This window comes from Siphateles boraxobius, unplaced genomic scaffold, assembly GCF_051911475.1.
Source record: "Siphateles boraxobius isolate OS27281-9 unplaced genomic scaffold, OSU_SipBor_1 5, whole genome shotgun sequence".
In the NCBI taxonomy this organism is placed as follows: Eukaryota; Metazoa; Chordata; class Actinopteri; order Cypriniformes; family Leuciscidae; genus Siphateles; species Siphateles boraxobius.
In genome coordinates this window covers 868036-883947 of record NW_027509141.1, presented here as the reverse complement: position 1 = coordinate 883947, position 15912 = coordinate 868036, and the positions used below count along the sequence as shown (strand labels likewise).

The 15912-nt window shown below is 39.8% G+C and overlaps 2 protein-coding genes across 2 annotated transcripts; both read right to left on the bottom strand.

The window, feature by feature from the left end:
- Positions 1–5890: 5890 nt before the first annotated feature.
- On the bottom strand, positions 5891–7979 carry LOC143712077 (zinc finger BED domain-containing protein 4-like). Its single transcript, XM_077204294.1, has 2 exons — positions 6643–7979; positions 5891–6413 (listed from the first exon to the last, which is right to left on the bottom strand). Exons 1-2 carry the CDS (start codon positions 7977–7979, stop codon positions 5891–5893), a joined length of 1860 nt encoding a protein of 619 aa, XP_077060409.1.
- A 1357-nt stretch (positions 7980–9336) lies between these two features.
- Positions 9337–12644, bottom strand: LOC143712076 (zinc finger protein 862-like). Its single transcript, XM_077204293.1, has 7 exons — positions 12477–12644; positions 12203–12372; positions 11872–12110; positions 10143–10397; positions 9864–10046; positions 9554–9784; positions 9337–9486 (listed from the first exon to the last, which is right to left on the bottom strand). The coding sequence occupies exons 1-7, from the start codon at positions 12605–12607 to the stop codon at positions 9337–9339; spliced, it is 1359 nt and encodes a 452-aa protein (XP_077060408.1). The 5' UTR covers positions 12608–12644.
- Positions 12645–15912: the final 3268 nt, after the last annotated feature.

Below are 15912 nucleotides of genomic sequence, written 5' to 3'. Positions count from 1 at the left end.
CAACAAAACTATGTCAATAGCTTAAATCAAGTTAAATATGATCCAAGCGACATGGCCTCATCGTCTAGTTTGTCATACTGTGAGTGTGTTAATGAGAAAAAAAAACAGGCTACTTGGTGATTCCACGAGATAGTGGTAGATGTCTGAATAGTCCATATTTGGCCACTGCGTTGGGTCATTAATCCAGTTTTCAAAAATTTCAAAATGACACCTCTGTAACCCTGTATCCAGTAGCTTCTTTAAATACCGCTCACAGTCCTCGGCCGGCAAAGAGAGTGTATGTTTGTTGCCATTTTTTGAAGAAACTTTGCAGCTCTAGAGCGAGTTCTTTTTTCAGAGGAATCCGTTTGTTTTCACCCAAAAAGGGGCGTTACCCTTCCATGACGCAAAAGTAGCGTTGGTCTATGGAAGATTCCATCTCTGACAGTACCGATCCTGATCATTCTGTCCTCCATTTCAGAGATGATCTTCAGGTTCGCCTCGTTTTTGTTTTTCAAATCTTCGTTCTCCTTCCGAATGTCAAAAATTTCAGAGTGACTAGAAGATTTACTGTTGTTGCGTGCGGGTGTGCCTGCAGTTATAAAAACGATTATTACTAATTGGCATATTTCAATGTTTTATGCCAATTCTTATATGTTCATTCATATAGCCTACTCAAAACAGACGGGGCAACCTAACGCAGACAAGTTAGTTTACCGTTTTAAGGTGATATGCCATGTTTGTAGTCGAGCTGTGATGTGCAAACTGTTGTTTGCAAACTTTGCATTCGACTTTTTTCCATTATCTATTTTCGTAAAATGTTGCCACACTGCCGATGTCTTTGACATGGTAAAGGACAAGGAGGACTGACAGTAAATTAAACGCTCACAATTAAATTAATATTCAGCAAACCACCATACCAATGCCTTCTAGTACTTTCTTCAATCTGTCTCCAGTGGGTTGGGTTAATCCAAAAAAGTGAAAACAAGGGGGGTGTTCTGAAGACAGGCTGTTACCTGTGAAACAGGGGTGCTCTGAAAACACCCCCATTAGCAATAAGTGCTTTCCCACTTGATGAAATTAACACGTCAAAAAATCGACCAATCAGAATTTTGGTTGATCCAGAACATAGACCAATAAATCGACAGGGAGCCCTATGAAAAACCCGCTTAATTTGTTGGGGGAAAAAAAACCCGGCAGGATTGCGAGGCCCCCTAGTGGCGCGAGGCCCTGTGCAGTTGCACAGTTCGCACAGCCCTTGCGACGGCTCTGCTTGGATGACTGCCTGATTATTTGAATGATGCTTTGCTATACCTGACTTAACGTTAATTCATCCGTTGCATCACCTTTTGCATGCTTTTTCGACGGAGGTGCTTTGGATGGCGTATTTGGAGTTGATTGACATTCTCCTCCCTTTTCCTGTTGACAAATGTAGGGATGAGTTTCGCTAATAAGTCTTTTTTCGGCCGTTCTTTGGAGTTCAAAGTCCATCTCTTCAGGGGCTGACAAGTTCATGATAACGTCTAACGTTAGACTCTCTATTCGAGTAAGAAACCATGTAAGTAGCCTATTCTTAATTAACTGTAATTATTTCTAAGAATCTCAATAACACCCAACAAGTGTGACTTGTTTCTTACATCAACTTTTGTAAGATATACCCTATAAGCGCTAGAACATGAGCGTTTAGTCAAGTCGCCATCTTGGCCCCGCCTCAGTTATCAAAGAACTAAAACTATATGCATTCAAAGCGTTGACGTCATTTCGTGGCCAATGAGACTAGTTGTGGGTGGAGCGACACGTGTAGCCCCGCCCAATTCTGCAGGAATAGGCTTGTTTGAGATCATGGTTTGAGATCATAGTAGCTATGTAAAAAAAAGATGAGCAAAATCTGCGCAGAACCGATCACCGGTGATCAGCGCGTAATGCATGCCGGTTAGAAATGTGTCCGAGTGCGGTCCGCCTTGCTCTGATGTCTCTGATGTCATGCGCGCAAGGGTCGGATTCTGCATGCAGTCGCGCGCAGTTGCTCTCCACCATAGACTGCGCTGATCAAAAGCATGATGGGAAACGACTTGCTGACGACACACCTTAATGTTGATGGTTTTAAAATGTTTGATTTTAAAACTCGGATATCATGTTTTATGTGTATATGTTATGTGTGAATATTCCCAAACTCTCGGACAGTGCGATCTTTATGGGTTATTCAATGTAATTTTATTATAAAACACACACACACACACACACAAAAAAAACCCAAAGCCTATGTCTGTATTAACGAAAAAAGTGATTGATAAACACTTATTTGGAATGGAATTAAATAAGGCGCATCTCAAACAAGCCTATTGATATCAATGTAAATTATAGCATTTTTTTTTTACTGGGCCTCAAAATGCATCCATTTGACACATCTTTTGAATCATATGTAGTTGTTGGATTTCTGCATGAAAGTGGACTTCTGTAACTTCTGTGGTTAAAAACAAATAAACAAAAAACTATTTAAAGTGTATATTACTGATATGAAATAAGAGGTGAACAGTAATTATTATATTTTACAAAAAATATACTGATTTGCTTAATTACAATTAAATTAAAAACATATGCAGCATTTTTGCTGTAACCCCACATAAAGTATATGTATATCCTTATTTTTTTATTTATAGTGATATATACTTTAAAATTAAAATACATTAGCTGTAATTGATAGTGAAATTGTAATACCCTATATAAGTGTATACAGTATTACAACTACATTTTCATTTATGGAAAATTTACGTTAGTCAAAATTTTTCATAATGAACAGTCTACATATTTCAAAGTTATTTAGGTTTTCTTGTTTTCAACTGATAGATGCAATGCTAGTGCTCTTAAAAAATCATATTTTTCACAAATTCCATTTTTTCTTAATTGTAAATTAAAAAAATGCAGGGCCTACAATGCCCTTTCATATTCTCTATTCCTAATAGCACCTGTAGATGGCGCCATTAGCTTTTTCACATTCTAGGGTTTCTCAGCAGCTGAAGTTAGTGAATGGACTACAACAATTGATTTTTTTTTTGTGTGTAATTTGATGGAAATCTAGTATGACAAAATGTTACACGAAAAAAAAAATGTATTTGGAGGATTTATGTTGATGACCGTTGAAACGCACGTCATCACGTCTTGCGTACAGGCCAGTGCGCGCTGTGCCGTGAAGTCTCTATGGGTGAAGTCCAAGCAGCTCGTGAAGGTTGGCGCTTTTTATCAGGTGAGTAATAAACATCTCATGAAATAAAAAACAAGTTCTATTGGGTAACTTTGAAAACTTAGAAGATTGTTTTTTGATTAAATATTTGACGTTGCAATGAGTATTTTGTTATTTTTGGTGAATTGAAATTTCCCGCCATTTAATGTAACGTTACTGTGAAGGTTTCTGAGGTAGATTTAGATCAAGCATGTAACTATTGTTTTTTGAAATGTTTCGAGTAATGTTAGTTTTACAATATTTGTTCGAAGGCTACTAAAAATGCCCTAATTTGAATCTCTTTCCCGATGCGACAAAATGCAACATAACCCATTATAATCATTTGTAACTGCAGTTGCGGCATTACGCCACAATAGTGGCGCTGTTTCATTCTGAGCTCAACGAGGCGCTTAAAAGAGTTGCAGAACAAGAGCTTGTTATGTTCCACAGCTGTTTGTTTTGCATCCAAGTACGTTTCATTTGTTGAAATTTCTCAAGTTAACATGACGTACATCATTGTAATGTCTTTATCAGTGCAGTTGAATCGGCGTATACTGTACACAGCGAGTTCGCCAGTATGAACGCACATTGCGTTCAGAACGACTCGCACACGAATGACTCATTTGAACCGCTTCATTTAAGCTATTGAAATATTCAGTCACTAAAGCGAATATAAGAGATCATTTAATCATTTAAAGTGAACCATAGAGAATGCAAGATCAGATGTGAATGAGCTTTGATCATTTAGTAAGACTGGTTAATTCAGTTAGCCATTGTGGGCTGAAAAGTTAGTTGTAGATGATAAAAAAGCTTTATTTGATTAATAAATATTCCTGTTTGGTTGAATAAAAGTAATGTTTTATATAACTTAGAACTTAATAATTGTCATTTTCATCTTAATCTTTCATCTTTTTTTTTTTTAAATAATAAGTTGAAGTCACTTTGGTTAAGCCACTTAAAGGTACGGTAGGCCTACGTGTGTGTGTGTGTGTGTGTGTGTGTGTGTGTGTAAGAGTCAAGATCAGGATGACACCACCTCCGCCTCATTTTGAACCAGGAAAAACCCTGAGAATACACCTTATGAATGTAAAATGACTCGTCTATGAATATGAAAGGCCAGTTTTAGAAGATGTAAGCCTTTTTAAAGCCTATCAGTAATATTTTACAATTTAAATTTGTCTGATGGGAGACCAGTATGACGTGCGCGCCCCGACAAATCCCCTCCCCTCCCCCCACACCCCCACAAAAAAACACACCACAGTAATTAGGGATGCACCGATCCACATTTTTTCACTTCCGATCCGATCCCGATACTTGAATTTGGATATCGGCCGATACCGATACTATTCCGATACCAGACCTGTGTTTGCTTTAATGTTATTATTAGCATTATTGTTGATTTTATATGATGCTGTAATAAACTCCTCTCAACAGGCAAGTATGATATGTACGTATGTATGCATGTATGTCCCAAAAGGCAACTTGAGGTAAGTATAATGTCAGAAAAACAGGAAATCCTGTTAACAGGAAAAATCCCATTCTGAAAAGAAATATGCAACTGTCTGTAAGGGTTTTCAAATTGATTGTCATGTCAATATTTATTAAATAAGAAAAGTGCAAGTGTAAACATCTTACACACATACTATCAATAAAACAGTGTGCATCTCATTCTGAACAGCACAAATCTCATTCTGAACAGCACAAATCTCATTCTGAACAGCACAAATCTCATTCTGAACAGCACAAATCTCATTCTGAACAGATCAAATATCTCATTCTGAACAGCACAAATCAAGTACACTGCCTCTTGTAGTTTTAAAAATCATGTCTCAAATATAAGAAAAGTGCAATAACTGTAATCTGTAAATATCTTACGCACGCACGCACGCACACACACACATACTCTATCAATAAAACAGTGTACATCTGAACAGCACAAATCAAGTACACTGGCTCTTGTAGCATCAACACATCAAGGTTTTAAAATGTAAAATATTTGAAATAAGAAAAGTGCAATAATAACTGTAAACATCTCTCTCACACACACACACACACACACACACACACACACACACACACACACACACACACACACACACACACACACACACACACACACACACACACACACACACACTCTCTCTATCAATAAAACAGTGTACATCTGAACAGCACAAATCAAGTACACTGGCTCTTGTAGCATCAACACATCAAGGTTTTAAAATGTAAAATATTTGAAATAAGAAAAGTGCAATAATAACTGTAAACATCTCTCACACACACACACACACACACACACACACACACACACACACACACACTAACACACACTCTCTCTATCAATAAAACAGTGTACATCTGAACAGCACAAATCAAGTACACTGGCTCTTGTAGCATCAACACATCAAGGTTTTAAAATGTAAAATATTTGAAATATAAGAAAAGTGCAATAACTGTAAACATCTCTCTCTCACACACACTCACACACACACACACAAACACACACACTTTATCAATAAAACAGTGTGCATCTGAACAGCACAAATCAAGTACAGTAGGAGGTTTGGCACTGAAGATGACCTGGATTAAGCTTAACGCCAGAGTCTAACTATTCTTCAAAAGAAAACAATAAAAAGTAAATGACTCCTCAAAAAGTTAACACCGAGGAAGTGATGTAGTGTCCAACAAATCTCACTTAAACATTGGCAGGTTCTTTTTGAGGAATATGAGCATTTCTGCTCTCTCTGCTGTCAGACGATTCCTCTTTTCATCCACGATATTGGATGCCGTGCTAAACAGTCTTTCGCTTTCCACACTGGTTGAAGGGGCACTCAGGAACTTTACCGCAACAGCAGCAAGGAGAGGAAAGCGAGCATGGTTGTTTGCCCAGTACTGGAAAGGGCTGTCTTTCTCGCCCATCATTGGTTCTTTCAAATACATTTGCATTTGGATAACCGCTGCCTGGGTACCTACTGCAGGTTCATCATGCTCCTCCAGAATTCTGTCGTACAGACTGCTGAACCTGCTCTTACTTGTGCTTGGAGGAGAACCAGTACTTGGACCAGCTTCCATGCGAGCAACCTTTTCTGCTGGCTCTGCCTCTGTTGCTCCTGCTTCATCAGCTGATGCCCTGAGCAGTGCTTGCTCCATCTTCTCAAGCTCTTGTGTCAGGAGAGCCTTCGCACTCCTGGCAGTTTCTTCACCCATAAAGAATCTGACACAAAAAATAAATGGGTTGAGTACAACTTTATTTGTTGCTGCTGCAAGAACCCAGCCTGCATGCATGTACATAGCCACCTCCCCCCTTATCCAATTAATTGTAGGCCACATTAACAATCAATCAACATGTAGTTTTGGTTTTGTAGTCAGGATTTAACTTTTTCAGTTTTAAAACTTAGCCAACATTAATAAATAGGGCATTAATAAAAATATGACTGACTCACCTATCTTTGTATCGAGCGTCCACTAAAGTGGCAACTGCATAGAGGGGTTCACTTTCGATGCTGCTGAATCGCCTGCTGACAGCTTGGAGGAGCGTGCTTTTCATTGTTTTGATGCCACTGTCAGTACTGTTCTCTTCGGCGAGCAGGCGTGTTAAAACGGTGACGGCTGGGATTACGTCGGCTGCAGTGGAGGTCGCTGAGCTGATTTTCCTGGTTAACTCCTCGAAGGGCTCCAGCACAGTTACTATTTTTTCAAGCAAACCCCACTCGTTGGCTGACAATGTTGCTGGCAAGTTGTGGTCGGCAGCATATGCACAGAGAGGTCGCTTCTCTTTCAGAAGGCTCTTGATCATATAGAAGGAGCTGTTCCATCTTGTTTGAACATCTTGAACAAGACGAGTTGGGGTGGTCGTGGTTCCCGTACCTTGCATTTCATGCTGCAGGTCTTCCAAGCGAGACTGTGCGAGTTGTGAATGCTTGAAATGTCCTACGATCTTCCTGCTGTTTGCTAATGCATCACTAACGCTGCGTTGTGACATTAGTCCCTCGTGCACAACGAGCTGCAACGAGTGAGCAAAACAGCCCAAATTAGGAACTGCCAAGTCTTCCATCGCAGCCTTCATATTACGTGCATTGTCCCGTAGAATGGCATGCACTTTTTCCAGAGGGATCTCCCAGTGATTTAACATCTCTGAAATGGAGCCTGCGATTGTAGCTCGGTTGTGTGAACCCCTGCACTTTTTTACCTGAAGCACCGCACTGCAGTGGCTATGTGTATCTGAGTCAACCCAGTGCACTGTGAGGCTTATCAGCGACATTGGGCAGACATCTGAAGTCCAAATATCTGTAGTAAAGCTCAGGGCTGGGACTCCTTTTAACTTCTCAGCTAATTTGTTTGACACTCGGCTGTATAGTTCAGGTAGCGCAGTCTCTGATAAATATCTCCTGGATGGTAAACTATACCGTGGCTGCAAGTGTTCAATCAGGCTGCGAAATCCAGGGTTTTCCACCACTGATAACGGTTGGTCATCGAGTACGATGAAGTTGAGCAACTTTTCGGTAATCCCTATAGCCTTTACGTTGTCTGCCTGGAGTTTACCTTGCTTTTGGAATGACTCCAAAAGTGATTCCTGACGGCTCCCGTTGTCTTTCTGCCCCCCGACTAAAAAATCCTCGTGCTCTTTAATGTGGTGCTTTTTTAAATGTTTGATAGCGTTCGTTGTGTTGTACGACGCGAGGGAGCTTCCGCCTCGCTGAATAACGGCTTTGCAAACATTGCATCTCGCGGTCTTGCTCTGGGGTGTTTCCAGTGAAAAGTATTTCCACACAGCGGACATTTTTTAGCTAGCCACAATTCTGCTCAATACTATCCTGCTAGCTGGCTGCAAACTGCGGAATGGATTTCCTGAGCGGTCTCATAACTCTGTGTCTCATTGAGCCACGCCTCTGTTCAGCAAAATCCATTCCACAGTTTGCAGCCAGCTAGCAGACTCGCCGGCGGGAATCACTTTTGGAGTCATTTCAGCAGACAACATTAAAGCGCAGACATGGGTCATGGATATCGGATATCAACGCAGGTTGGATCGGGAAAATCCGATACCTGAATTACGCTGGTATCGGTCCCGATACCGATACTGGATCGGATCGGCCCCATCCCTAACAGTAATGTTAGGTAATGCATCACATTTACAAAAGACGAAAAACGCAACAAGCTAAACAGCACAGACAGTTATCGCCAAAATAAAAATGAATAAAACACAGATCCAATGTGATCAGCCTCTATGTACTGTTTGGTGTAACAATGGACCGAGTTCCACATCTTTCCCCTCACCAAAACACATAAATACGATCACGATTATCATGTCTTCAATTACATTTCACGATGCGCTGCCCCAGATCTTATATTTTATGTGACTAATTACATATTGATAATATAATAATACAAGTACCAAGTAATGATGAGTCCCGCTCTTGACTTACAGAGACAGGGCTAGGGCTGGGTATCGTAACAAAATTTTCGATACCAATACCGATACCTTGACTTCGATACCGGTTCCTGAACGATACTTTTTTCGATACCAATTTTATGAAACCAGTTTTAACAATATAACATTACCTAAAACATTACCTGGTGTCCGGGAGGAAATTGCATAACTCCTGACACAAATTAAGACAAATAGTGAAACTTGAGTCTTATATCTTTTTAGTTTGTCAAGGTAATAACATTACATCTGATAGTAACTTTGACCTATTTAAACAAAGAACGATTCAGTGTGTTGGCGCACTGGTGAAGCTTAACAGGTTAAAGGGTTTAATTAGGGACTTCCCAAAACTTGTGACCTCAGATTAACTCAGAAAATCACTTTTACTCAAGTAATTTCCCACCTCCGTCAAAATGTGCAAAAATGTTACAATCACTGCTTATGGCAGAGCTGACACCTAGCATCGCTACAGGCTATCCTCCTTGGTTTATAAAAAAACAATTCAAGGGCCCTTCGGTAATTGCACTCTTTTACGAGTGGAGCATTTATGCATATTTTCATGCAGGCTGTCAGACTGTTCCCCTGCAGTCTGTTACGCAAGTCTGTCTTGATCTATACATGGAAAGTGATTGAAGTTTAGATTAATTTATACTTTTGTGTAATATTTACAATTTTGATAGAATCAAGATTTAGTGATGATGATGGACTTACCCTATTCATCGCAGGGAAATCCCTCACAATTCACACTTGAGACCGATATTGTGAGGGCGATTGTTGATAGGAGGGACAGGTTTGGGTAAAGCAGATGTAGCTCATCATACCCAGATGCCATTGCAGTCATGATGTCTAGTTGGGACTTGCCCTGATGGGTTAGAACATTGGTCAATTACAGATATGCGTGATACATATGCGTGATGTTAATGACTCACTTTTAAGATTCCAGTTGTTGTAAGCACTTTAAAGCTCTGCCATTCTTGAAGAAGTGTCTTCTCATTGATGGGCCGGAACTGCTTGGCCAGCATTTGTAGGTCTGAGATGGTACGACTCTCATCACCTTGTGGTCCTGGTGGTCCCATTGCACTAAAGGCACCAAGAATTGCAAGCTGCTGAAACCTCAGCTCCAGGTGCTGAATGAGGCTGTCAATGTAGGGCTCCATGACCTATTATCATTAGATGTGAGAGAAAATTTTAATTTAATCTGATAATCGTTATTGTTTATCCGTTCTTGAGCTTGCTTACTTGTGTCTGAAAACGTGCCGATAAGGTGAGGTTGGAAAGAGGCGCCCCACGTCTCCCCCTCTCTTCTTCGGCATCGATATTAAGATGGGTCACCTTCTCTTTGACCTGAGCTAGAAAGGAGCCCTCGGGTTGCTGTTCACCTGCTGCTTTAATTTTTCTTAATGTCTCAATAGTAACAGGAACCTAAATAGACAATGCAAATTAAACATGATTTAATTTACAGAGGAAAACTGTCATTTAATTCTATAAATAAAAATAAATGTGACATGACAAACTTACGTGGTTTTTGATTGCCATGAAATTGACATCTTCCTTCTGGAACAATTTGGAAAGTTGTGCCAGGTAGGGTAGGATGTCTGCCTGCAGGTAAACCGCTGCAACGAATCTGTAAGTTGCACAGTATGTGTACAACCCTCGTGCCACTGGGTCCTTCTTTATATCTGCCTGCTCAGCAAGTGTAGCAAGCACTGCAGGAAGATTTCTTTGAAGATTTGAAATGGCCTTCTCTTGTGATAGCCACCTAGTGTCCTTAACCTCCCGCGGTGGGGTAGGGCAATTAATTCAAATCCATATTTCTATAAGGCAGGATTTTTTGTAGCTCAAAATGAGGCGGAGGTGGTAAAATTGTAACACTAGGGGGGTCGGGGGGGCATGCCCCCCCGGGAGATTATTTTTACATTTTAAAGATAAATTCATTAATCTGGTGCACTTTGAGTCACTCGAATCTGTTGTTAAAAATAAATAATAATCCACCCGCCAACCACCCATATTCTTTGATTTAGATATCTGCATCTGATCATAACATTACAATTATTCAATTAAGCATGATAATATGGTAACATATCACACAATTAACATTTATTTAAATTAAAAGTTCGTCTTTTGGCAAAATTACATTTTCTTTATAGCCTAAACAGAGGCTTTACTCCCTTTAAACTTATTGTCAATATTTCATTTTTGAAAACACTCTTATCAGAACAATTTTTTGTACCTTTATAAAGGGCATTTTCCCCCTAATTTTATTTAATGTATGCTCTAAATTTCATTTAAAATTCTTATATTTTATCAATACATTCAATTAAAATAATAAGACACTAGGCTGTTACCAATCAAATTAAATAATTTACATTGAAAAATTATAACTGTATTAAATGAGATTATTTTTAATATTTTTTGAATATACAAGGAATGTTGAAAAGAATGATAGTTTGAAACTAAACCGCCAGTAGGAGGCGGCAGGCGGCCGTCTTAATGAGCGAGTCATTGAGTCATTAATGTAAACGATTCGTTCAAACGGCTGATTGATTCAGAATGAGGCGGTTTAATAATGGGCTATTGAATCTTTGACTCAAGCGATTAGTTCAAAACGCTGAATGATTCAGTAATGAATCATGGATGAGTGTTGCTGTGAGACGCGATATGGTTTTGTTGTTTGGAACTATTTTCGCTGCTAAAACAGGACAAAAACAGTCTAAAAATGTAAGTAACTTAATTTTAACTATTTGTTTATTGAACTGTTATGAAATTAATATCTCGGTTTCAATCGTGATGGCATTCAGGAAAACAGCACTCTGGTCGTGTGTAGCCTATATATTGTTTCTTAATTATAATTAATGTTATAAATAACTGCGCGAGACTCAACAGCGCAACTCTGTTACCGTCCGTACATTAGGTACCATGATGGGAGTTCTGTGTCTTTATTACACTCATTTAGCTGTCATCCACCCTCGATTGAATGGAATGTTTTTATTACTCGGCCCGCTCGACCCGCGGATTATGATCCGTGCAGCACTATCGGCAAACTACACGGTTAGAGAATGGACACAAGCGGGAATCGCGACAGAACTGTCACGGTGGAAAAAGTGTATATGAGCACGTGACTGTCTGTCCGAGTTTTGTCGAGAGGCGGAGGCGGCAGGAAATTTGACTGAGGCGGCCGCCTCATAATTGTCTATGCAGGAAAAACCCTGATAAGGAATTTGGTGTAGCCTACAATGTTTTCACTTACTGTGACTTTCAGGTCCGCTACTTGGAGAACACTGGCAGCTGCTTTTAGAGCACTAGTGCGGTTTGCACTATTCTGAAAATAAAGGTGCAGCTCCTGAAGGTGCTTTCTGAAAGTTTTCATGTACGGCACTTCCTCTGCTGCATCTTTACATGCCAGGGCCAGGCGATGAGCAGCACAGTGCACCGACACTAATCCTGGCCAGGTGTCGGTCAACAATTTTGCTGTGCCATTCTGTTTTCCTAAAATAAAACATAAAGTTTTAGATTAAGGCAACCTATTCAGTGTTTCGACATTAACTTAACTGTCCTTTTCCTTCATTCATTCACATTACCGGTCATCACTGCTGCTCCATCTGTGCCAAGGCCAAAGATGCGGTCCTGAGGAATTTCTTGTTTTATTATGACCTGCTTCACAGCTTCTGCAATAGTTCTGGCCGTGCCATCTGGAATGGATACAAGATCCAGGAATTGACAGAACACCTGTCCTTCCTTGACTGTATACCTGAAATATTTACGAAAATAATAGTCTAATCCTGGTTTTGTTACACTTACAGGATGTCATCATGACCCATTTAAAAATTAATAAGAAGGTGACTGCTACTGTACCTGACATGTATATCTACTTGTTTTGTCACAGAGATGTCTGTGAACTCATCAATTTCCAAGCCAATAGCCTTTGGTGTTCTAATGGCTTCTAAAATGGGCTCCTCAACCACTTCTCCCAGAATCTGTAGCATTTCGTCCACAATCCTGTGGGACCTGTAGTTGGTCCTTTGATCAATCTAGGAAAATACATTCTTACATCATAGTTTTATTACAAATCCATGACAGCAAATGTACACTGTAATGAAATAAAATTCTTACCTTCAATTTGCCAAAAATATTGGCAGCCTAGGAGGTCTGCCAGATCCAGCAATGCCGGGTAATTTGTATGGTGCGCGATTTCATGCTTTACCAGCCAGTAAAGACATTTAAAGCCGCCAATTACGGCCTCATGCTCCACATTCAAAATGGGCTGAAATGCCTCACTGATGGGAAGACCTAATAAAGAAACATTCAATAGCTGTTACTGTTAGTTTAAATTTAATAATTAAATCACACTAGTTTGTTATTCCTGAACAACTCAAACACTTACTTCGGCTTGTTTGGGCTGCAATGCCCATACAATGAACGTGATTGGTTGAGCTCAAGTGTGAGTCCAAGGCATCACGCCTGTAGTTAGTGCAGGGGACCTCTATGAAAGGCCTTTGAGAGGGGCCACGTGATGCCCTTTGACGGTGCATCCTGCACAATCTGCAAAACATCCCTAGGAATAATGCAATAACTCATTTATTATAGCTTAGTCATTTCAACATTTAATATAAAATAAATAGTAATACTCTACTCACCATGTTCTGTGTGGTACAGCCACCCTGCATATTTAGGGTCTATAGCCCACTCCGGGTTCCACCCACTACCTCGGTGTTTAGAGGATTGCGGGGGACCCGGCGGTGGAGGTGGGGGAGGCGGTGCGGAAGGTGAGGTAGGCCTGCTTCGTTGTACGAAGAAGCCCGCAATTTTAGCCTGGGTTTCGGTCCATCTTCGCTTTTTTTAATTTACTGAAGGCTACAAATTGTATTTTTCATTATCAATATGTACACATTCATTATCAATCTTGTGCCCTAACATGATGAAAACGGTTTGTTAACCGGGTACCCCCAGGATCCTCAAACTTAAATTCAAGGCTTTTTAAGACCTTTTTAATACCATTTCAAACGAAATTCAATGCCAACTTCGTACCCATTACGACAGAAGAATGAGGGGAAAATGTCAAATCTGTATACATTTTCAACCCTAGAAAATAATTATGTACAAGTAGGCTACTTGAATTGAATAAAACATTTTATTTAAATTATCAGTCATATTTAATACATACACAACCACGTTGTAGCGCGCACGTGTGTGTAGGCCAGTGTTAATTTTGGCAGCCATTTTTGATTTAGTCTTCTTCATCTTGCTCGAAAATGCTTATTGGTCTTAGTCACATTTGAGTCATTCTGTCTTTCATAGTTTTAGTTGACGAAAAGTCTTTGCATTTTTTGTAAACTTTTAGTCATTACTTTTAGCCAAGCTTCAGTTACTTTACTATTGGTAGCTATTTAATATGTAGTCTTTAGAGAGAAAATGTCATAATTATTCTCTCTAGGCCAGTTCAATTAAGATTATGAGAAATTATTGACATTAAACTCTTTAGCAGTAGCACTTGTGCAATTCTACATATATATCCCTTTTCCTTAATTCCGTGGTTCTCCAATTTTTTAGAGTGCCGTACCCCCTCTTCCACTTAGACTGCAGTCACACCTTTTCCATTGAGGGACAATATTTGCCCCCTTTAATCAATTTTTCCATTTCATTTTTTTACCTTTGTAATACCTTTAAAAAATAAATAATTCATTAAATAAAACAATGTTCAATAGGCAATGTTAAAAATCGTTTAATATTAATAAAAATATTGTATTAAAATCGCCAGTAGGTGGCGGTAACTCATTGTCTTTATGTGTGTCATCGAGTCATTCATTGAATCTCACGATTCGTTCAAAGCCACAGATTTCGTTGCAAAATAGAGCAATAAGCCTGTGTAACGGAGGCCAGCTAGTAGTCGCTGTGCGAGTAAACCTCACTCCTCTGATCTCAAAAGGCTCTCTAGCGACAGATGCTAGAGGCTGCAGTCTTTAGCCTCCTTGTTAGAGCGCCTGACTCTCATGCCGGAGACCCGGGTTCGAGGCCCGCTCGGAGCGGGTCGAGTGGGACCCGGGTAGGGATGCTCCGATTGATCGGATGCTGATCATGATCGGCCGATATTGGCTAAAAATAGATTGATTGGCGAACCCCAAAAGCGCCGATCAAAAAAGCCGATCACGTGACGTAAATTACTCGCGCGACTTTTTCCCACGTGCATGTGTGGCGCACGGGCACACAACAGCAGAGTGGAGCTTGGCAGTGGCAACATGAGTTCTCCCTCACCGGAACGAATAGGGAGTCTCCCAACGGATTGAAGCGCGCGTTCGACTGAAGACCGTGCACCGCGCGAGCCACAACAGAACGCGGTATCTGCGCGTATCACTTTATAAAAAAAAAAAGAAATTTCAGCACTAGATCGCCTCTTATTTAACAACGAACAAAATGAATGCTCTGAGTTAACTGTAGATGTTTTAATTTATTTGTATTGGTACATTTGTGCCGCGAGATGTTTCAAAAGTGGTGGTGGTATTTTTTTTTTCCTCAACTACATCAGATTCAGATTCAGATTATTTTATGTAATGCCATGTCAGCATTCAAAGCTATTTTCATGGCAAAAATTAAATTATAAAAATACAAATATCATATAAATACAATAAAACAAAACGAATATAAACAAGAAGTCATTTTATACAATATATATTTTTAAATGAACATATGATAAAAAATCCAAAACCTTTTCAGGCATAATCTCATTAAATATGTCATTTAATGAAGTAACTTCATAAAAGAGCATTCTGCTCAACTACATCAGACGTTCATAATAATAACAGACGAAAACTTGCCATAGTTTTGTCCTTTTATCAGTAGCCAGTTTTGGTGTAACAAGTTGTACACTTTGTTGCCAATTAGTAAATGTAGTGGGTGTATTAAGAGGCTACAATTTCCAAATATGCCTAAGTGTAACTTGATCCCCTCCCATTAGGCTGATTTGATGTGTGTTGGTCTGCCTGACCCCTCTTTCTTTGGAATAATTTAATGTTACTCTGCCTTATTTGGGAAAGCTGACCTACAGTAGCCTTAAGACATCTAATTCTCTAAATACAATTAAATAAACACATTTCTACAAATGGTGCAAACTCTGCTAGATTATAGATAAAAGATTCCCATTCCCCTGCCATTCTGTGGTCGGCAGTGATCGGCAATCGGCAGATCATGATTTTGGTGATCGGTAATCAGTGATCGGCCCCAAAAATGCTGATCGGAGCATCTCTAGACCCGGGTGGAGGGGTTACATTGGTGCCGTGACCCGGATGGGAGTGAG